Below are 22,940 nucleotides of genomic sequence, written 5' to 3'. Positions count from 1 at the left end.
AACAGTAACTTATGGTGCCTTCATACTGGGGACGCTAAGCAGCAGTTAAACAGAATGAGACTGATCAGTTCTTCACAAAAGAGGCAAAGTGTAGCCAACATGTATGATTCAACTTCTGATTAAAAAAATATTGCTGTGGATATTAATTTAAATATCAAGAAAGGGAGGGAGTGGGTTAGAGTAAATTTTTATTAATGTTTGGGTCTTATATGAAGTTTTGATTTATGTAATTAAAAAGTAAAGCACCACTCCCAGAGTCTCCTTTCAGCCAAACAATAGATTGGCTTATAAAATAAACCATATCATCTGTGAGGAAGGTGCTCCCTTAATCAACTATATGAGACCAAAAGGTCAACATTTACCCAAAGCAAAGATGAGAAGGCAAAGAGGGGCAGGGAAGCTAGATAAAAGGGAAGCAGAATGGAAATAATGAGAATGCTGACACATTTTAAAAATATAACCAATGTCACAGAACAATTTGTACAAAAATTGTTAAATGGGAACCTAATTTGCTGTATAAACTTTCACCTAAAACACAATAAAATATTTTTAAAAAAAAAGTAAAGCAAAGAAAACAAAAGTAGGTTAGTGGTTACCAGGGGCTGAGGGTGGTGGTGATGGCAGGTTATTGGTTAAAGGGGCACTGAGTTTCTGTTGGGGTGATAAGAAAAAATTTGGAAATGGATAGTGGTGATGGTTCTACAACATGGTGAAAGTGATTAATGTAACTGAATTATACACTTAAAAATGGCTAAAGTGGCAATTATTTTGTTACATACTTTTTGCCAAAATAACAAAGAAATAAATAAAGGAAAAAGTCAAAATAAATAGAGTGGTATATAGCAGCTTGGTAAGTGGAGCTGGGTGCATGATGTGAACTCTAGTGTGGGTGTAGTGGTCAATGATTACTTTTTCTCTCTCCTCTCTTTTGGTTAGAGGACTCCAGTTTTCCCACAGGGAACCACCTTTGGTTCCTCCCTCTTGGTTCCTGGGTTTTGGTGGACTCCAGGGGTGGGAACATGACTCAAACCTGGCCAATCAGAGTCTCATGGAAAAGAGAAACTCTTCCCATTGCAATTACTAAGTTGTAAGATATAAGCACAAAATGAGCAGTGGCCATCTTGGGAGTAGCTTGCTTACAAAGAAAGCTAGCACAGAGGATAACAAGCCCAAAAGACTGAGACAAAGAGAAAGCCTTAGTCCCTTCTGCAGTCTCTGGACACCTGGATCCAGCTATACCTGAAGGAAATGCTACCCCTGTACCTCATTGCTTAAGCACCTGGATCCAGCTATAGCTGAAGGGATCATTACTCTGAACCTCATTGTCTGAGCACCTGGACCCAGCTACAGCTGAAGGAGATCCTGTTCCTGGCTGGACCTCATTGTCTGAACACCTACACCCAGCTATACCTGAGGGAGACACTACCTCTGGACTTTTGTTACAGTGACTTCTCCTTGTGACTTCAGTCAGTATGGGCTAGGGCAGGCCTCACCTGGCTCAGGCGGTTCTGCAGCTCCTTCACCTGCTGCTCCACCTGCTGCTTCTCACCCTGTAGCCGCTCCACAAGTTGCAGCTTCTCCTGGCTCCAGTTGCGCTCACTGATCTGCAGCTGCCGCGTCAGCTCCATGACAGCGCTGTAAGACTCAGCCAGCAGGTGCTGCTGCTCCTCACGCTCTCTCTGTAGGGCTGCCTTCCATTCGGGCCCTGACCGCTCCCCAGCCCCCTTCCCGGCTTTCAGCTCCATCTGCAAAAGAAGTGCAGACTGGGTGGCTGGCACCAGGAGGACCCTTCTCTCTCCCTTCCTCTTTCCTCCATCCTGGGTTTTAGCCTCATAAATCAATGTACCCCACAATCCTGTGCTGTGGCCTGAGATGTTAAGCCTTGGGGCCAGTCAGGTTCCCAGGGGTAATGGCATCTGGAATGGCTGGGTTTGAGGGGGTCAGATGGAGCAATGGACACTAGGAAATGCCCAGATGGACAGGAGCCATAAGATCTGTAGGGAGGGTTATGAGGAAAGAACTGTGACACCTAGAAGCCAGAATCTGTGGGAACTGGGAAGAAGGTAAGGATCATGGCTGTGCGCAACAAGGGGGTGCAGAGGTTTCAGGAATGAGGGTCAGGCCGCTTACTTGCTGGGTGACCTTAGAAAAGAAGCTAAACTGCTCTGGGCCTGTTTTGTCCCCTTCCTAGCAGAGATAATCAGATACCTATCTCCAAGGCGCCCGTGAGGCCTGGGAAGGCAGCCTGCAGCAGGGGCAAGTTGGAGGAACCTGGGCCCTGACCTTGCAGAGTTATGGGTCAGAGCATTGTCTCTGAATAGGAGGAAGCCTACTTTCTCACTTTTTCAGACCAGAGAGGGGCAGCAACTTGCCCCCAAGCACATAGCAGACACCAAACTCCCAGGACTCCTGGTTAAGGCTTGTTTGGTCATACTCAGTTGTTGGAGGGAGTCCCACAGTTGAATGGAGGGAACAAAGCAGAGCCAGGTAGCAGGGGGTAAAGGGATATACGGATGAGAAAACAAAAAACCAAACCCACTGCCGTCAAGTCGATTCCAACTCTTAACGACCCTGAAGGACAGAGTGGAACTGCTCCATAGGGTTTCCAAGGAGCGCCTGGTAGATTCGAACTGCTGACCTTGTGGTTAGCAGCCGTAGCTCTTAGCCATTACACCACCAGGGTTTCCCAAGAGGAAGAAGTAAATAAGGCCAGCAGGCAGCAGGAGTCTGGGCATGCGTGTGAAGGACATCGCCTGGTGTGAATAGGGCACTTAAGCATTTGGCCCCCACTGTGAACCTCAGGTTGGACAGAGGTGTCCCCATACCTTTTTGTCAATCCCCCATCTTATCTCCCTGGTCCAGTGACTCCTTGTCCCCACTATTTCTGGCACCCTTGCTGTGTGACTCTAGGCAAGTCTCTTGCCCTCTCTGGGCCACAAAATGAAGTGAAGGGGTTCCTATGTTTCCAGAAGCATAGTCTGGGCATCCTGCTCCCAGATCTGACAGTTGGGGGTATGGCTGAGATAGGAGCAAGTGGGGTGGGGGACTCACCTGGGCAGTGTGGCCCTTGAGTTCTGCCCGCTCGGTCTCCCAGGTGGCCTTGGCCTTGGCAAACTGCTGCTGAAGCTCGATCAGACCACGGCGCTCATCCCGGAGCAGCGAGCACAGCTCTTTCAGTGTCACCTTCATGTCAGCCAGTGTCTTGATGTACTCATTGGGCTGTGGACAGGGGCAAGGCTTGGGTCAGGAGCTTTTGGAGGGGCAGGGAAGGGAGGCTGGGTCTCAGAGCATTTACCAAGGAGTCTAGCCTGGGACTCTACCAGGCCTTGGGCAAGTCCCACGACCTATCTATGTCATCTCATCCATAAAAATGGGCATGACAAGCCTCGCTCTGACCACCTCCTAGGCCAGCATGCGTCCCAGCCTCACATAAACAAAAATATCTGCAGTTACGGTAATAATCCCTTAGCCTAACTCTGAGCTAAGCCCTGGCTTCTTCCAGGCTCCATGGCATCTAGGCCTTGGGTTGTTCTCCCTGCCCAGGATCTGCCTCTCTGACCCACTGCAGGCCAGATGGGGAGTCTGAACCAGGAAACTCCCCAACTGTGCCTGACTGAGTCCCAAATCTCTCCTGGGTCCCTAACCTTACTTCCCACCCGCACCCCTGGGTCACTGTGTGCCCCCTCAGAACCTAACCCCACTGCTCCCTCTGCCCCATAGCTTGATTTGAGAGATCCCGAATGCCAGACCACAAGGCACTTCTGCATATTATCCAGCCTCATGTCCTTACCCCTTCCACGTACATCCCAAGCTCCAGCCAATCCCAGAATACCTTGCCACACCTCTTTGCACACACAGTTCTCTTGGCCCAGAATGGCCTTCCCTACTCTCTATCAAGCAAGCTCCTATTTATCCTTAAAAATCCACCTCCTATGATGCTTTCCTTCTCTGTGATACTGTCCCCTACACTCCAAACAACTGCTTTCTCTCCTGGGATCCCACAGTCCCTCATCTGGCCCTCTGTCACTGTCCTGAGATGACTTATGTACCCCACACTACTGGGCATCTGAGGCCTGGTGACCACACAATAACCCTTGGCAGTTCCAGCTCCCAGACTAGGGCTGGGGTCAGAGAAGGCAGTAGGAAGTGACCACTAAATGGACAAAGGAACAAGTGGACAGGACAGGATGGGGAAGGGGCGGAGAATGTACCGTGTTCTGGGTCCAGCTGTCCCCCGTGCAGGTTTTGTTATCACCATGCTGGGCGTTTAACTCCTCCTCCTCCATCAGCAGGTATAGTTCCTTCATGCTATTTACCTATTTTGTAAAAAACCATACTCAACAGGCGGTGGGAGGGTATCGTGCTTGGGGCCCCAGTCCTTAGGGTGAGGGGCTTCTGGCTAGTGGCCCAGATAGGAAGGAGGCTCCCAGCACAGTCAGGCAGGAAGGAGGAATGGGAAGGCTTATGGTACAAGATGGACCAAGGACACCCCAGCTCCGCACAGGTTTCACAAATCTTAACTTTGACTTCCCAGCACCATCTAGGCCAAGGAGTGTAGCCGGACAGTCAGGGCGCCTGGCCTCCCACACCATCTCCTCTGCCCAGGGACCAGGAGGCGTCCCTGAGAGTTATTCAGAAATAGCCACACTGACAGGCTGGGACAAGTGGGCACTGTGGTTGGAACAAAAGGGCCACAGGTGCGCCCATGATTACAGACAAGGGCAACAAAGGTTTGGGTGGGCAGAGGGACTCTTCTTGGGAGGGCAATTTGTTGCTGACGGGTTCTGGGCAGTGTCCAGGGCTAGCCAAGGAGACAAAGGTATTAACTTGGGGTGGGAACAAAGTGGAAGGAAGCCACCTTCCAAAAGGGGTGTTCATTCACCACGTATTTATTGAAAACCTACCATGTGTCAGGCCCTGGGTCAGGAGCTGGGGATACATCAGTGAGCAAGATAGACAAAAATCCAGGCCCTCTTCAGCCTTACCTTCCAGTAGCAGGGAGACAAACAAATAAATAAGGGAAATGTATGACACGTCACTTAAATATAATGAATGTCATGCAGTGGTAGGTTATGGAGAGAAACAGAGCAGGGAAAGGAGCTAGGATGTGCTGGGTGTGGGTAGTCCAGGAAGGCTTTACAGAGAAGGTGATATTTGGGCAAAGTTCTGAAGGAGGTACGAGAATAAGCCATGTGAATACCTGGAGGAAGAGAGTTCCAGGAAGAGGGCACAGCAAAGGCAAAGGCCCTGAGGTAGGAACATGGCTGTTTGAGGAACAGCAGGAAGGAAGCGAGAGAGGTATAGGGAACAATGTCTGGTTGACTAGGACTTTGGCTTTTGCTCTGGGTAAAGTAGGAGCCAGGGAAGGACTGCGAACCCATGACACAATCTGACTTTATTTTTATAAGATCACTCTAGCTGCCACATTGAGACACATTACAGGGTAGCAACAGAGCCCTATAATGCATAACTCCACGTGTGTATCATTCACATGGTTCCCCTGCAGCTGTGTAACAAGCACTGCAAGAGCAGAAGCAGAGAGGCCACTTAGGCTATGACAATAACGCAGGCAAGAGGTGACAGTGACTTGTACCATGGGGCAGTGGAGGAAGTGGAGCCTGGTTAAATTCTGTATAGATTTTGGAAGTAGAGCTGTCAGGACCTGCTGACAAATTGGAAAGGTGTGAGGAGAGAGAGAAGAGCTGAAGAGGCCTCTAAGGTTTTTGGCCTGAGGCAAGGAGGAATTGCCATTAACTACAGGAAGACCAGGTTTGGAGGTAAGATCGGGAGTTTGGTTTTGGACATATTAAGTTCGAGAAGCTTACTAGACACCCAAGAGATCCCATCCAGTGGAGGGCTGGTTATACAAATCTGAGGTTCATGAGAGACATCTAGGCTGGAGGCATAAATTTGGAACTCAGTGTCCAATAAGGCCATTTGAAGCCATGAGGCTGGATGAGCTCCATAAGTGAGTAAATATAGGTAAAGAAGAGATGAGGCTGAGGGCTAGGTACCCTGATGTTAAGAGGTCAGGTCAGAGAGAAAAGGAGAAACTGTTAAAGGAGACTGAGAGAGTAACCAGCACGGTGGAAGGAAGCCAAGAAAGTGTGATGTCCTAGAAAACCAAATGAAGAAGGGCTTCAAATTCAAAGAATACACTGAGGCTGGGAAGCATGTAGTGGGGTTCAGGGTCTGTATGAATACACACCCCAATTCCATCACTGGTCACAAGCATCTAAACATTGTTTTTAATTGTCAATATATAGGTGCACAGTTCCTCTTCTGAAATCCTTGGGGATCAGGTGTGTTTGGAATTCAAAATTTTTCAGGATTCAGAAAGATAATATAATGCTGTGACGTTTAATGCTATGTGTCAACTTGGCTAGGCCATGATTCTCAGTGGTTTGGCAGATATTATGTCATCATCCTCCATTTTGTGATATGATGTGAGCAACCAATCAGTTGGAAGGGAGTTTCTTTGGGGGTGTGGCCTGCATCCAATACATATGGATGTTCTGGTAAAGCTCATGTTCTCTCTCCATCCTGCACTCATCTCATGGTTTGACCTCCGGTTCTTGGAGAAGCCTTCATTCAGGTGCCTGCCCTGCAGATTTTGAATTCACCAGCTCCCACAACACTGTTAGACAGCAGCCTGCAGCCTGACCAGCAGATTTTGGATTCACCATCCCCTGCTACCACGTGAATCAGGAGAAGCATTCAGCCTGCCACCTGAGCCACAGGTTTGGGACCTGCAAACCCCTACGATTGCGTTAGCCATTTCCTTGAAGTAAATATCTCTATATATATTTATACATACACTTCACTGGTCACTATGAGTTGGAATCGACTCAACAGCAGTGGGTTTGGTTTGGTTTTTGGTCTTGATCCTCTAAAGAACACAACCTAGAACAGGTGCCTGTGCTGCAGATTGTGTAACGGCCCCAGCAGAGACTAGGGAAACACCCCATGTTCAAGCACATTAATATTCCCCCACAAACTTACGAATATGAATATGAAGTGGGATAAAGGTTTTGCTGCCAAATGAATGTTAGGTCAAGTTTTGCCAACTGAGATACACACACACAAACACTGTCAGCTTTCAGAACTTCTGGATTTAAGAATTGAGGATTAAACCCAAAAAACCAAACCCACTGCCATCAAGTCGATTCTGACTCATAAAGACTGTATAGGACAGAGTAGAACTGCCCCATAGAGTTTCCAAGGAGTACCTGGCAGATTCGAACTGCCAGCCTCTTGGTTAGCAGTCGTAGCACTTAACCACTACACCACCAGGGTTTCCGAATTGAGGATTAGGAACCAAAAATCTGTATCTATAAAAAACGAAACCCAGTGCCACTGAGTCGATTCCGACTCATAGAGACCCTATAGAACAGAGTAGAACTGGCCCATAGAGTTTCCAAGGAGCGCCTGGCGGATTCGAACTGCCGACCCTTTGTTTAGCAGTCACAGCACTTAAGCACTAGGCCACCAGGGTTTCCATATCTATAGTAGAATGGGGATAATAATCGTATTCCTCTTGCAGGATATTCATAAAAGTGAAATGCAAAAATCCACTTAAAGCACTTAGCACAGTGCCCAGGACAAGATAAATACTTGATATATGAGAGTTATCATTCTCAAATATATACCTATGTATATCTTTAATTCTGCATATGTGAATATGCATATTCTTTATATACATACATACACATTTCTATTTTTATAATATATATGGTTATGTTTGTATCTTATGTCTATTTTGCTAAATATTTGCATTTCTATTAGTTATGGACACGTATATATACTATTTCATTTTCTATGCGTAACCCCTTTTTTCCCTAAAGTATGTGTGTCCACATGTCATATGTATACACTCACCTATACATAGCTCTATAAAGTAAGTTTCTCTCTCTGTTATTCCAGCACATAGAAATTGCTAAGAAGATTTTCACCAAATGTAGAGGGTTTGCCTGAGACAAACTGACTTAAAATATAGGCTGTGTGGCCTGGAGGCAATGCTGTTGGGGATTTAGGAGAGCATCTTCCCAAGCAGCCAAAATTAGGCTTCATCCAGAGGCCTGTGGGACTTCCAAACAGGAGAGGAGGGTCCTAGGTTTTCAAATGCCATGGAAAAGAAAGCAGACCAAGAAAGTCACAAAGGCTGATGCTCAGAGGGGTGCCCTTGCTGGGCTCTTGAGCTGCTTCTGACAATGGTACCTCAGTGTCAGGTGCTCCAGGACAGCAGAGAATGGGTCCATTTAATGATGGTTTTTTTTTTTTTTTTTAGTGATTCTCCCAAGTGGCCACGGGGAGGAGGTTGGCCTGTGAGAGGGACTGTGAGCCCCACTGGCGGGAGGAAGATGCACACTCTTGCTACAGGCTTAGGTCTAACCAGCATCCTGATTCTCTGGGGCACTTAGGCTACTCTGGGGGACTGGTGACAAAGGTACTGGCAACTTGAAAAGTGCTGCTGGCCCCACCACACTGGATCGGGAAAGGGGTTTGTAGAGAGAAGCCGGAGTCAGAGGGTGGCCTGAGGAACCTGTACCCAAAAGGTCCAGACCGAGGTGAGCAGTGCCAACTCAACTATGACATCCTTATCCTTAGAGAGCTGCTGAAAGGAGGCAGGGAATTTGAACAACAAAATCTCCTGCACAGGCTGAGGGATAAGTGGGCCACACGAGACTTTCCCAAGCTTCACACATTCCCAAAGCACCACTCTTCACAGCTTCTGCCACTTATAAGTACTTAAAATCTAATGTTTTTAAGTCAATCTATATTATGGATTGAATCATGCCCCCCACAAAGATATGCTGAAGTCCTAACCCCTGGTACCTGTGAACATGGCCTTGTTTGGAAATAAGGTCTTTAAAGACGTATCATTAACATGAGGAGTTAACTGCAGTAGTGTGGGTCTAATCTAAGCTGAGTGAAAGAGAGGATGAGGCACAGAGAGACAAAGGAAAGACAGTCGTACATTCCAAGAAACACCTGGGGCTGCCAGAAGCTGAGAGAGAAAAGAAAGCATCTTCCTCTAGAGCCATTAGAGAGAACATGGCCCTGCCAACACCCTGATTTCAGATTCCTAGCCTCCAGAATTATAAGGCAATAAATGTTTGCTATTATAAGCCACCCAATGTGTGGTACTCTGTTACTGCAGCCCTAGGAAACCAATACAGCCCACTTTTTCTGGCTAAATAAATATATTTTAAAAGGGAACTTGAGCCAGTATCCATTGCCATAAATCAAAGGTAACATTAAAAATAAATAATTACTCTAGAGCAAAGATGAGAAGATAAGGGGACAGGGAAACTACAATACTGGAAATGGAACAACTAGGACCCAATTAAAAAGAATGTTGACACATTGTGAAAAGTGTAACTAATGTCTGAACAATTTGTGTAGGAATTGTCAAACGGGAACTTATTTTAATGTGTAAACTTTCACCGAAAATGCAATAAAATATTATTAAAAAATAAATAAGTAAAATAGGTATATTTATACAATGGCATAATCTACACCAATAAAAAAAGAACCAACTTCTGCTACCTGTAAAATAAGGATAAATCAAAAAAAAAAAAAAAAAAATGCTGAGCAGAAGCAGCCAGACACAAAAGACAATATGCTGTAGCAATTCACGTATATCAAGTTCTAGAATAGGCAAAGCTAACCTACGGTGTAAGAAGTCAGAATAGCGGTTCCTGCAAGGGTGGGTACTTTGACTAGAAAAGGGTACAAGAGAGCCTTCTGGGGCCCTGGGAACACACTCTATTGTGATCTGAGTGGGGGTTATACGGCGTATGCTATAGAAATTCATCAGGCCGTACACTTAACATGTGTGCACTTCACATAAATTACACCTTAAAGGAGTAAAATAAGTACATATTATGACATAATATAATAACAACGAAGCTAGAGTATTAAATTCACCCAGTTAATATTGTCTGCTGAAGGCTCTGAGATCCATTAAAAAGGGCAACTAGCAAGTGTTTGGAAGGTGGTAAGGACCCACCAGCTCCCAGAGAGACCTGCGCCTACTGAGGCAGAGACCAAGCCTGTCTTCTGCACCATGAGGTCCCTGGCACCTGCCACAATGCCCAGTAAAGATCTGGTTCTCCACAAACAGATGGTGAATGAGCAAATGAATGTGGGGACGGAAGCCTGCCAGCGGCTGGTACATGACCTCAGGTCTGTGGCAATTCTATCGGGGTGGCCCTCTCATCCTACCTGGCACCCCTGCAGCGCTGGCCCCAGGCCCAACCATACCTCCAGGAAGTCATCTCCCTCGTTGGGCAAGACCTTGCCCTGCCGCCAGCGCTTCAGGAACCACCGGAGCTTCATGAAAAGCAGCAGGAAGTTGTGCTTGAACTGCTGGGACTCCTGCACCAGCATGTTTTTTTCCTGGCTCCAGAATTTCTGCTCCAGCCTCCGCTGAAGGCTCAGACTCTGCAGTTCAAACTCCCGCCTCAGGAGCGCCCTCTGCTGGTCCTCTTTCAGCTGAGAAGGGGGCAAAAGCGTGAGCAACCTCCGCAGTCTTAGGGGCACATTTTGTTGTTGTGTGACGTGTAGTAGATTCTGGTGCTTCCCCCCCCCAACCAACTCCAGGCTTCAAATAAGGGCAGAGAGGAAAATCTGAATAGCGCCTGTGGGTGATCCCTGCTAGAGACACCACCATTAGCAGCACATTCTATTAAGACAAGCATTGTCCTCTGCTACTCAAAAAAAAAAAAAAAAAAAATCCAGCCCGTTGTCATGCAGTTGATTCCAACTCATAGCTACCCCATGTATTACAGAGTAGAACTGCTCCATTGGGTTTTCTTGGCTACAAGCTTTATGCAAGCATATTGCCAGGCCTTTCTTCCATAGTACCAGTGGGAGGATTTGAACCACCACCCTTTCAGTTATCAGTTGAGCATAAGGCAGCAACAACCATAGTTACAAACCAGGGAAGGAGCTGAGATTAGAACCCAGCTGTCACACTAAAGAGCCATGACATCATATATTGAGCACCTACTGGGAGCCAAATGCTTCACATGAACTCTCCTGTTAATGAGGACCCTGAGAGGGTGAGTGATGATGGCAGGGAGGGGGTAACCCAAGTGTGGAGAGCAAACGACATGCTAGGAGTAAGGAAGGCTGCTCATCGCTGGTGCAAACAAATAGGCAATACCCCAGGAAGCAATGTGGTGTCAAGGCTAAGAAAGAGCCAGAGACCTGCATTAGAATCCCAGCCCCACCTCGCCCTGAATGTGCAACCCAGGGCAAAGCACATTAGCAATCTCAGCCTCAGTCTCCCCATCTGTAAGTGGGGACATCCCATAGAGGAGGATGTAAAGATTGACGGATACAATGTGTGGGAAGTGGTTTGGGCAGGTCTGACACACAGTAAGGGCTTAATAAGGGCTGGCTAACTGAAAGGTCAGCGGTTAGAACCCACCAGCCATTCCACAGGAGAAAGATGCCGCAGTCTGCTCCTGTAAAGACTACAGCCTTGGAAACCCCATGGGGCGGTTCTAGCCTGTCCTATGGGGGGCTATGAGTTGAAATCGACTCGAAGGAAATAGGTTTGGTTTGGTTTTTGGTTTATTATCAGGACTAAGAAGCACTAGTGGCAAGTGGTTAAGCACTCTGCTGATAACTGAAAGGTCAGCGGTTCAAATCCACCAGCTGCTCCATGGGAGAAAGGCATGGCAGTCTGCTCCCATAAAGATTTACAGCCTTGGAAACCCCATGGAGCAGTTCTACTCTGTCCTACAGGGTCGCTGTGTGCCAGAATTGGCTAAACGGCAACGGGTTTCGTTTTGGAATTATCGGGATAATGGTCTTGATTGCCTGCCAGGCCTGTGGCCTTTCTGCTATAGGCTTTTGCCTCTAATGGAAAACCAGCAACAGTGCTAACTGAAGCGATTTTGAGTATACTCTCCCATTTCTGGGAAACTGAGGCTCAGAGAGGGGACAGGACTGGTCTACAGTCACACAGGCAGCCAATGACCAGCCCAGGACTTCAGCCCAACACAGCTAATGCAGCCTCACAAGTGCAGTTAACACCCCAGCAGGGCAGCAGGGCTGAAAGACTTGTGTTTCTCTTGCCATTCTTGCCTTCTGAAGACTTCGAGGCCTCTGCCTTCAGTTCAGAGAGGAGAGGTTGGGCAAGTGCAGGGAGGAGGCACTGGGCACCACACACCTGGACCATTTTCTGATTAAAGTTGTCAGCTTCCTCCTTCCGCAGCTGCCGTTCCTGGGAGAGCTGCTCTTGCAGGCCCCGGAGGCTGTCATGGGCCTCAGCCAGCACCAGCTGCAGCTCCTTGATCTGAGATGGAGACGGGAGACACAGGTAATGAGGAGAGAGACAGAGCAGAAGGAAGGCAGAAGCTGTGGGCAAAGCATGAGAGTGGTAAGGAAGCAATGGCAGTTAGCAGGACCTGAGAATGTCCCAGCCAGCCACTGCCCTTCAGGTACAAATCAGGCACAGTGGTTGTCCCTAACTCAGAGGCTTATCATGAGGATTAAATGAAACAGTGCTTATCAAAAGCTAGCTATTGTCATAATCTTAACTTCATAATTTCACTCTGAAATTCATTTGAAGAAAAAAGTATATCGTAGACTAAATAACCACCACAGAGGGGGCACAATTACAGAGGCTTCCTAGACATATTCAAACAACTCACAGGATTGGTTGACTGGGTTAGAAGTCTTGGAGGACAACTTAGTCAATTGGCACAACGTAGTTCACAAAGATACTGTTCTATACCCTAGACTGGTCAGTAGTGCCCGGGGTCTTAAAAGCTTTTGAGTGGCCATCTGAGATACATCTATTCATCTCTACTCATATGCACCAAAAGAGAATGAAGGAAATCAAAGGCTCAAAGAAGAAACTAGTCCTAATAAATGGGACTAATAGCCCACACGAACCACAGTGTCCTCTAACTTGAGACCAGAAGAACTAGATTGGTGCCCAGCTACCACTACTGACCGTTCTGACCAGGGACACAATAGAAGGTCCCAGGTAGAATAGGAGAAAAATGTAGAACAAAATGCAAATTTCTAAAAAATGCCAGACCTACTGAAACCATTGAGACTAGAGGAACCCCTGAGACTATGGCCCCAAGATAAACTTTGAACTTGCAGGTCACCTTTCAGCCAAATAACAGATTGACTTATAAAATAAACAGTATCCCCAGTGAGTAATGTGCTCCCTTAAACAATTAAGTATATGAGACCAAACAGTCAACATTTACCCCAAAGCAAAGATGAGAGGGCAAGGAGGGGAAGGGAACTTAGATGAATGGAAACAGAAAAAACAGAATGGAAACAATGAAAATGCTGACACATTGTAAAAATTGCAACCAACAGCACAGAACAATCCATATAAAAATTGTTAAATGGAAACCTAATTTGCTATGTAAACTTCCACCTAAAACACAATAAAATATTATTTTAAAAAAATTGTGAAAACTAAGTTTGATTGATAAAGATGTTCACTGCTCTATTGTTTTATAATTAAAAAAACTTAGGAACAACTTAGATAATAAATAAATGATAGAGATTATTATGAGTTTAATGCATCTATATACATGTAAAAAAATCCATTCAACTATACACTTAAGAATGGTATCCTTTATGGAACATATAATGTTATACTTTAATAAAAAGTAAAAGACAAAATGTTTTCTTATATATATTCTACCACAATAAAAAAAAAAAAAGTATGCCTCAATAGAATAACGTATAAAAGACACAGACACACACACCCACACACACCCGAAAGGTAAGCAGTGGTTAACTGTGTGATGATCTTGTCTTTCTCTTTTTACCTTCATGCAATGCTGTTCAGGGATTTTGCTGTTGTTATTTCCTGTTTATAACAGCTATGAAATAAGTTCTTAAGAGAAAGACAATCAAACATTTTCAGGGGACATGGTGTTTGAAAGTATTTGTAGCTAAAACAGGCAAAACTAATCTGTTATAAAGTCAAATAGTGACTGGAAGAGGACACAAGGGCGGCTCTGGAGGGCAGGTCATGCTCTGTCTATGGATCTGGGTGCTGATTATATAACAATAGAGTCTGTGAACGTTGTTTCCATAACTGAGCTGTGTGCTTACAATATGAGCGCTTCTCTGTATGCATGCTATACTTCAATAAAAAAATTTTTGAAGTATTTCTGGTAACACAGGAAAATATTTATGCTGTCACATTAAGCAGGAAATAATAAGGAAATATCAGCCCCAACTTCTTTACAAAATCTTCCTAGGCGTGGCAAGATGTCCCTCCATAAAAAAAAAAATATACTTGTTGTTAGGTGCCACCGAGTCAATTCTGACTCATAGCGACCCCACATGACAGAGTAGAAATGTCCCATAGGGTTTTCTAAGCTGTAATCTTTACGGGAGCAGATCGCGAGGTCTTTCTCCCACGGACCCACTGGATAGGTTTGAACTGCCAACGTTTCGGTTAGCAACGAAGTGCTTAACAATTGTGCCACCAGCGCTCCTAAATACTTATTATGTGGCTAATAATGTGATAGTCTGGCAATTTGAGGGCCCACTGACTTGACGTATATCTTGTATACTGGTTTCGTATTAAAAATCCTTGCAGGGCCTAGGTACCATCTGCTATCTCTTGTATTCCCCTTGTACTCATTGCCTAACACCATACCAAAACTGAACCCACTGCCCTCAAGTCGATTCCAACTCATAGCAACCCTATAGGACAGGGTAGAACTGCCCCATAGAGTTTCCGAGGAGCACCTGGCAGATTTGAACTGCCTACCTCTTGGTTAGCAGCCACAGCACTTAACCACTATGCCACCAGGGTTTCCTTGCCTAACACAGGGCCCAACAAATTGTAAGCATTCAGTAAAGAGTGGGTGAATAAAACAACAACTGAATGTATGTAGGAAATTATTTTCTCTGCAGATGAGCTGGCCTATTTTCTTTTCTCAGAAAACGAGAACTAAGTATCTTTTTTTTTTCCTTTTTGCCATGGCTGCTAGGAAGCTCAGACCACTTCACTTAGTTTGATCTACCAACTCCAAGGGAACGTCTACCCCTGAACAGTTGCAGGTTGGTTTTCCCAGAAGCACAGAGTTGCCCACCCGGAGACACCCAGACAAAAAGGATGCTCAGGCTGGGGCACACACAGGGCTCTCCATGGTTCAGGAGTGCCAGGGAGGCCCCACCGAGCTCACTGGAGCTTTTTCATTATGAAGAGTTGAGGAGGGGCTTAGCAGAATTGTGAGGGGCTCAGAACCACTCAGAGTTCCTCAAGGACCAGAGAATCCTAATGAGTCTACAGCTATCAACCATCTTAACCCTTCTACATTACAGATAGGGAAGCTGTAATGTCTGGAAAGCAGAAACAAGCTCAAGGTCACACAGCCTTACTGGTAAAACCAAAACTTGAACTCAGGTTCCCTGAGTCCTAGTGGCATGTCATCATCACCACCCTCATCCTGACCTAACATGAGCCAGCCCTTAAACTAGGTTTTTTGTGTATTTAATCCTTTCAACAACCCTAGGAGTGATCACTTTCATTTTACAAGTGAGAAAACCGAGGCTCAGAGAGGTAAAATGGCTTATCCAAGTTCTCAGAGCCAGTAAATGGTGGATCCACAGTTTGAATCCAGACAGCCTGACATATAGATTGCTACCTTCTGTTACATAAATCAGTGATTCCATTAAGTGACATAAATTATAAAATTCCCAGAGGCATTTAGTGTAGAAAAAAAAGACTCAATTTCTTCAAGTGAGTTTATGAATTTCCTTTTTGCCCCGGCTGCCAGGCAGCTTGGAACCAAATGGATATTCATGATCATCACCAGCTGATCTATTCTCCATTGACCACACTTGCTTTTGGAAGGCCCCAGCCTCTCTTCTCCTCCCCACCCATCACCCCTGCTTGCTCAGGTCTAGGCCCACCTCAGAGGCGTAGGAGTCATTGTCTTCAGCTCGGTAAGGCCTGAAGTTCCGGCTAGGGTCGGGCTTGGAGTCCAAGTCGCCAGTGCGGAAGGCCTCTCGGATTCTGGGCTCCCATTCTGGCAAATCCCTGAAGTCAGGTGGCTGCACCCAGAGGCACAAGCAGAAGAGACCAGAGGTAACCATGGAGAGAGGTCCAAAGGATGCCAGAAATGTGCCCCCGTCCCAGACCTCTGTGTTCCTCAAGAGGCTGTGACCATCATCTGAGGGCTGGGACCCAGGAAGATCACCTCTGCAGTGCAGACCTGGCTCTGGTTGGGGGCACTGTAACCACTCAATGAATGTTGAAAGGATGAATGACTGGGTAAGTGGTTGGTGAAAACACTGATTTCACAAATATCCGTCTTGTGCACAAACATTCCAGCCAGCTCTAACTACCCTAGCACGTGCGGCCCCAGCTCACTCCTCCCGAAAGAAGAACCAAAAGAGTGACATGGAGCAATCTGCTTGATTAAGAAAGGAAGATCAAGCCAGATCAATAGGGCAGGGCTTAAAGAAATTACAGCACAGCTATACAGTGTAGTTGTCAAAAAGAAAGAGCTAAATCTCTCTGTACAGATGTGGGAAGACCCACGCATTGCTCTCAGGATGAAGACCAAATCTCCCTGATTCTCTCTGCAGGCCAACCTTGCTCCTCTCAGTTCCTTGGACATGCCATGCTCCCTCTGACCATGTCTTTGCATGGGCTATTCCCTCTGCTTAGAACACCCTTCCCCTGATAATCCATTCGTCTGATCTTGGCTTAAATTGGAGGCCTTCCCTGACTCTGGGGCCTAGATTAAGTTCCTTGTTCAGAAAACCATGCTTCGGGTCCCTTACCTCAGTTTCCATCTTTATATTCATTGGTGAGATATTTTAATTAACATCTTCCCCACTCAAAAAATAGATGAGCAAATAGATGCTTTACATGAGAAAAGTAAGTTGTATAATAATAGCAGGGATAACATAAAACAATTTGGAGAAAAAAAAAAAAAAAACCCAAGAAATACATGAGTGTATATGCAAAGACTGAGAGGGGCAAGCCATGATAATGAAAATGCTCTGTATCTGTGCAGTTCAAAACAGAAGCCACTAGACACATGTGGCTACTGCTACTGAGCGCTTGAAATGTGGCTGCTGCAACAATGAACTGAATTTTCAATTGTATTTAATTTTGATTAATTTAAACGTTAAGTAGCCACATGTACCTAGCAGCTGCCATATTGAACAGCACGGCGCCTCTAGGGAACAGGAAGCAGTGGGAAGAAGGCTTTCATCTTTTTATCTCAGGTACTACCGAAACTCTTTGAATGTTTACATATTACTTTTGTAATAATGCTTTTTTGCTTGTTTGTTTTTTGACAAGTATATTTGCCATTTTAATTTTCCAAGTCATATTTTATGAGCATCAAGACTGGAAATTCATTACCTTTAGAAGCCTGAGTTTCTTGCCTTTACACAAGGTCTGACCAAAACTTTTTTTTTAAATTATACTTGTTTTAAAATACAAAATTATAAAAAAAGAAGAAAAGGCACCTGGCAAAAAAGAGAGGGCCTCAGAATCAATGCCAAGATCTATCAATAGCAGAATTCATAAGTGAATTGGGGTATGCTCCCTCAGTGGGATCGGACACAGCAATGAGAAAAAAACAAACTATTCCTATATGCAACAAGCAACACAATGCTAGTGAAAGAAGTTTGTACTGTATGATTCAATTTATATAAAGTTCAAAAATGGAAAAAAAACTAAATCAATGGGGGTTTTCCTTGGGAACACGGTTAATGACTAGAAAGGGATATAAGGGGGCTTTCTGGGGTCACGGGAAGATTCATTAAGCTGCACACTTGTGATCTGTCCATCTCTCTGTACATATGTTACTGTTATAGATTGAATTGTGTCCTCCAAAAATGTGTGTCAATTTGACTAGGCCATGATTCCCAGTATTGTGTGGTTGTCCTCCATTTTGTGATCTGATGTAATTACCTATCTGTTGTAAATCTTAACCTCTAAGATGTTAATGAGGCAGGAGTAGAAGCAGTTATGTTAATGAGGCAGGACTCACTCTACAGGATTAGGTTGTGTCTTGAGTCAATTTTGAGACATAAAAAGAGAATTGAGCAGAGAGGAAAAGGACCTCAGTACTACCAAGCAAGAGGAGCCAGGAGCAGAGTACATCCTTTGGACCCAGAGTCCCTTCATTGAGAAGGTTCTAGACCAGGGGAAGACCGATGACAAGGACCTTCCCCTAGAGCAGACAAAGTCTTCCCCTGGAGCTGGCGCCCTGAATTCAGACTTCTTGACTCCTAAACTGTGAGAGAATAAATTTCTGTTTTTTAAAACCAGTCACTTATGGTATTTCTGTTATAGCAATACTAGATAACTAAGACAGTTACATAACAATAACAAGTTTACATAACAAAGAGTAACAGGGCCTGTGACTAGGACATCCTACCTGGAAGTCTGAGCTGAGGTCTTTGGCCAGAAGAATCTCCTTGGAAGGCCCCTGGGAGCCCAAGGCAGGCAGCGATGAGAAGGGTTCCAGCTGCTCCTTTCCAGAGCTCCCGAGGACAGTGTCCGCCTTCCGTGTGAAGGCATTGAGCTCCTGCTGAAGCATGCTCAGCCGCACCAAGATGGCATGGATGAGCTTAGTATCCCTGGGGCTTTCACTGTTGTCAGGGGCCTCATGCAGCCGAAAGTCAGCACATTCGTTGTCCAGGCACAGCCGGAGGCCAGCTGAGAAGCCATTGGCATCAGCCACCAGGACGTCGATGGCCTTGCTGACCAGGGCGGCCTGCTCCCTCAGCCCAGGCAGTGCCTCGGCCTCCCTGGCTCTGCAGAGCCGAGCAGCATGGGGCTCGTGTGCCTCACCAAGGGGAGCAGGCACACACTGGGCAGAGTCTCCAGCCTCAGCATCTGTCTCCAGCATCGGCAGCGTGCTCTGGCAGGAGGCAAGATCACAGCGCTGGAGGTTGGATAGGAGCACGCGGTTCTCATACTGCAGCTTCTTGACCTTGCCACTGAGCTCACCGATCTGCAGCTTAGCAGCTGCCAGCTCCTCCTGAGAGGGCTCACTGAGCACGGAGCAGCTGTCTTCTGATAGCGTCACGTCCAGTTCGTGCTCCGTGCGGTACTTGGCCAGCTCATTTAGCAGCAGCTTGTTCTGGTCCTCAAGCTCAGCTGAGGAGCGCCGCAGCAGTTCTGCCTCCTCCTCCACAAACTGCAGGTGCCGCCGCAGCTCCGCCAAGCTCTCCCCGCACTCACTGCCACCTAGCGCGGAGAAGGCCAGGCGTGCCTCTGGCCCCCCACAGCTGCTGCCGTGATCCTTCATGTCATCCATCTCAGCCCGCAGCCCTCGGTTCTCCACCTCCAGCTCCACGATGCGGCGGCTCAGCAGGTTGGCCTCCTCCTCCACCAGCTTCAGATGTACCTTCAACTCCGTCTCACGTGAGTGGGGGGCATCGGCCAGCTCCTCGGCAGACAGGGCGCTGTCCAGGTCGCCATAGAGCGAGCGGTACTTGAGCAGCTCCTCCTTCATGCTGTCGTTCTCCTTGGCTAGCTTAGTGAGCTTCTTGCACATGAGGGCCGACTCCTCCTTTGCAAAGTGCAGCTGGCACTTCAGGTCTGCGCTGTCCTCCTGGGGCCGGACAGGGACAGACACAACCCAGTCAAGTTAGTGTTGGGAAGCTCACTACCAGCCACAACATTTGGGGAACATTAACTATGTGCTGGGGGCACAGGGATGAACCAGACACAGCCCTGGCCACCAAGGGGTTGTGGGTCCCCAGAGGAAGCAGAGAAGGGGAAGTTGATATGGCTGCAAGGATGAAGCCCCACACATAGTCTGATGGCATCTAGGAGGGCTTTCTGGAGCAGGTGGCATTCTGCCAGTTTGATGTTACTACTGTTACTACTCTAGTTTCCTCATCTGTAAAATGGGCAGAAATACTCCTTCACGGAGCTGTAGACAGGACTAAATGAGATAGTGTATGGAAAGCTCCTGGCATCCTGACAACACAGGTGTTCAGTTGTTCTTATCAGTACCACTAGAAGTTAACATCACTGCGTGCCTGGCCTGTGCTACACACAGCACTTTATCTATTTCTTACAACAAACCCACAATATAGGAATCATGACCCCTTTTGACAAGTGAGGAAACTGAGGCCAGAAAGGTGAAGTGGCTTGCCCCAATCACATGGCAACCAAATGGCAGAGCCAATATTCAAACCCAGCTCCCCATCTCCAGACCTCTTGACTTAACCGCTGTGCTGTCCGGTAAGTCGGCTAGCTGCTATGGGAGGAGAACCATGGGCTCAGGGTGTGGCTCTGGGGAGTAAAGACGGCAGCAAGGCAAGGGGAGGACAGGGTAGAAGCTGGGTGAGGGGCACCTCTGGAGACCCACTGGGCCACTTGGAGTGAGGTCTTAGGCCTTCAGACAAAAACTTGCCTGGGGGGTGCTGGGAAGTACCTGCACCGAAGGCTTCTTGTCTGTCTTCCCCAGGGAGCGAGTTCCTCTTTTCTTCAAGGAATGCTGGAGGGAGATTAAAAAAAAAAAAAAAAGTTAAGAACTAAAAGCTTGCAAGGGCAACACAGCATCCAAAGAGCAGTCACAGTGCCAAGGGTGACACTTGGGGCCTCACTCCCCAGTCATGTCCTGGCCTTCACCAGCACCAACTGCTGAGGTGGAGGGGCCCTCGAGACCACCCAGGGGCGGCAACTGGGGGACAAGCCAGAAGCACTTGAGGAGATGGTTCTAACATACCTGCCCAGGGTTCCTCCCCTCCCCCTCCACCCTCATATTGTGATCCAGAGGACCTGGGCCAAGAACCAGAAACCTGGGTTTCTGTTTGTTATCTGTCTTTATTCATTCATCAGATATTTCCTGAGCACCTATTATGTGCCAGGCATAGTTAGTTTGGAGAATACAGCAGTGAACAAGACAAATAAGCACCTGTGAAGGATTCTTTGGTGGCCTGCCCAGACCCTTTCCTTCAGGGCTGAGGCACTCATTCCCCCAGGTAAGATCTCGCAGCTAAGTCCCTCTTCACAGCGATGGCCTTGGCTGGGGAAAGCCACTTTGTCTAAGGTCACGTGCCCTCCTCGGATGTAGCCCTCATCCAATGACTAGTCAATGCCACCTTGCTTCAGCTCAGGACAACTCTAAAGGGCCATCCCAGCTCCAGAGCTCCCCATGGAAACCACTGAGGCTACCGGTGTGACTGTGCTTCTGCCTCTGCCTCACCTCCTGACGGTGGTATTCCTAAGGGGACTCCTCTATGAACCTCTCCATGCAAGTCATCTCAGAGTCTGTTTCCCAGGAAATCCTGTCCTCATAAAACTGACAATTTGGTAGGAAATTTCATTCACAATGAATACTAATAAAATGAATATGGGTGCAACATCATAATTACACCAGAGGCCTAGAAAGGATTGTGAAGGACTGATCACAAATAACTAAACAGTAAAAGTTTCCAGGCAGATTGAAGCAAAATAAGGCTATAACAATAATCATGACTAAAATACTCAAAGCAATATGGAGAAAAAAAATCCATATATTTGATTATGTAAGTAAATTCCAATTAAAAAAAAAACTCTAAGTAAAAAGATAAATGAAAAACTGGGGGAAATATTTGTAATGTATAACACTGACAAAGGGTTAACATCCTAAATATGTAAAGAGTGTCACAAAATAGAGAATAGAAAGGCCAATAAACCTATAGAAAAATGGGTTAGAGATATGAAAAATGGTTTAAAAGAAAATGCAAATGGTTCTTGACCATACGAAAATGTTCAACCCCACTCAGAATAGAGAAATGCAAATTGAAACTATACTGAGATACCATCTCTCACCTCTCCGACTGGCAAAACTCCCAACATCTGACAGCATATTGTACTGGTCACAGGGTCACAGGGTAACAGGGACGCTTACATATAGCTGGCAAAAACTGTACAAGCCCTTATGGATTTGTAATTTGGCAATACCTAGCAAAATTATAAATGCATGGACCTTTTGACTCAGTAATCTCACTTCTAGGAATCTATTCCAAAGATACACTGGCAAAAATACAAATAGATGTACGCACAAGGCCATTCAATGCAGCACTATTTGCAGTAACAAAGGACTAGAAACAACCCAAAAGTTCATCAGTAGGGCAGTGGTGGAAAACACTACAATGTGTTCACAGAGTGGAGTACACTGCAGCAATAAGGGTCACAGAAAAGTAAAAATAAATATCTCTAGTTATACTATGGGGTGCTCCCAGGACATATTCAGTGAAAAAAAAGGCAAGGTGGGGAAAAACATGCATCTACCATTTATCTAAGTGGGGAATGGAAAATACAAAATTTTTGGTGTTTTTCAAATAATAAAGGAGCCCTGGTGGTACAACGGCTAAGTGCTTGGCTGCCAGCCAAAAAGTTGGTGGTTCTAACCTACTCAGCAGCTCTGAGGGAGAAAGACCTGGCAATCTACTTCTGTAAAGATTACAGCAAGGAAACCCTATGGAGCAGTTCTACATTGTCACATGGGGTTGACTTGAGAGCACCCGACAACATGGGGGAAGGAGGAAATAGGGTACAGGGGACAGGAACATGAGCTAGACCGCTTCGACCATATCTTCCTTTATCTATTTGATTCAAGAGTCATGAAATTTTTACAAAATTATAGAACAAAATCAAAATTATCTAAAAATCCATTCCTATAAATTGAAAATAAAATGAAGCAAATGACTAACTGAATATTCAGTTCATGGCATAACCACATTGAGAGGAATTATTTTAAGTGACTTTATAACCAATAATTTAACTATACATGCCTAATGAGATATAACCTAAAGATAAGAGACTAGCAAATTATCTTAAACCATTCTAAGTATATATACATACATATATATATACATATTTTAAGATAAAATACAATGTGGACATCCACGAAGTACTGGTATTTTTATTCTGAGAATGCTGTGAAGTCTGGGATAAATCAAATGAC

At 46.0% G+C, this 22,940-nt stretch overlaps 1 protein-coding gene across 2 annotated transcripts in view; it reads right to left on the bottom strand.

Annotated features, from left to right (window-relative positions):
* Positions 1-22,940, bottom strand: part of SOGA1 (suppressor of glucose, autophagy associated 1) — an 84,497-nt gene that overhangs the window by 17,322 nt on the left and 44,235 nt on the right. Inside the window, exons 4-11 of one of the 2 annotated variants that reach the window (XM_049869120.1) lie at positions 20,400-20,483; positions 18,408-19,589; positions 15,919-16,059; positions 12,185-12,310; positions 10,267-10,497; positions 4,212-4,316; positions 3,052-3,219; positions 1,494-1,745 (exon numbers count right to left, since the gene is read on the bottom strand). In XM_049869120.1, coding sequence (XP_049725077.1) covers positions 1,494-1,745; positions 3,052-3,219; positions 4,212-4,316; positions 10,267-10,497; positions 12,185-12,310; positions 15,919-16,059; positions 18,408-19,589; positions 20,400-20,483 — 2,289 coding nt within the window. The remainder of the gene's footprint in view (positions 1-1,493; positions 1,746-3,051; positions 3,220-4,211; positions 4,317-10,266; positions 10,498-12,184; positions 12,311-15,918; positions 16,060-18,407; positions 19,590-20,399; positions 20,484-22,940) is intronic. The other variant, XM_049869121.1, reaches the window with a different exon arrangement.

Source organism: Elephas maximus, chromosome 25, assembly GCF_024166365.1.
Source record: "Elephas maximus indicus isolate mEleMax1 chromosome 25, mEleMax1 primary haplotype, whole genome shotgun sequence".
Taxonomy (NCBI): Eukaryota; Metazoa; Chordata; class Mammalia; order Proboscidea; family Elephantidae; genus Elephas; species Elephas maximus.
The sequence above is the reverse complement of the archived record's forward strand: the minus strand, read 5'-3'. Positions and strand labels throughout refer to the sequence as shown.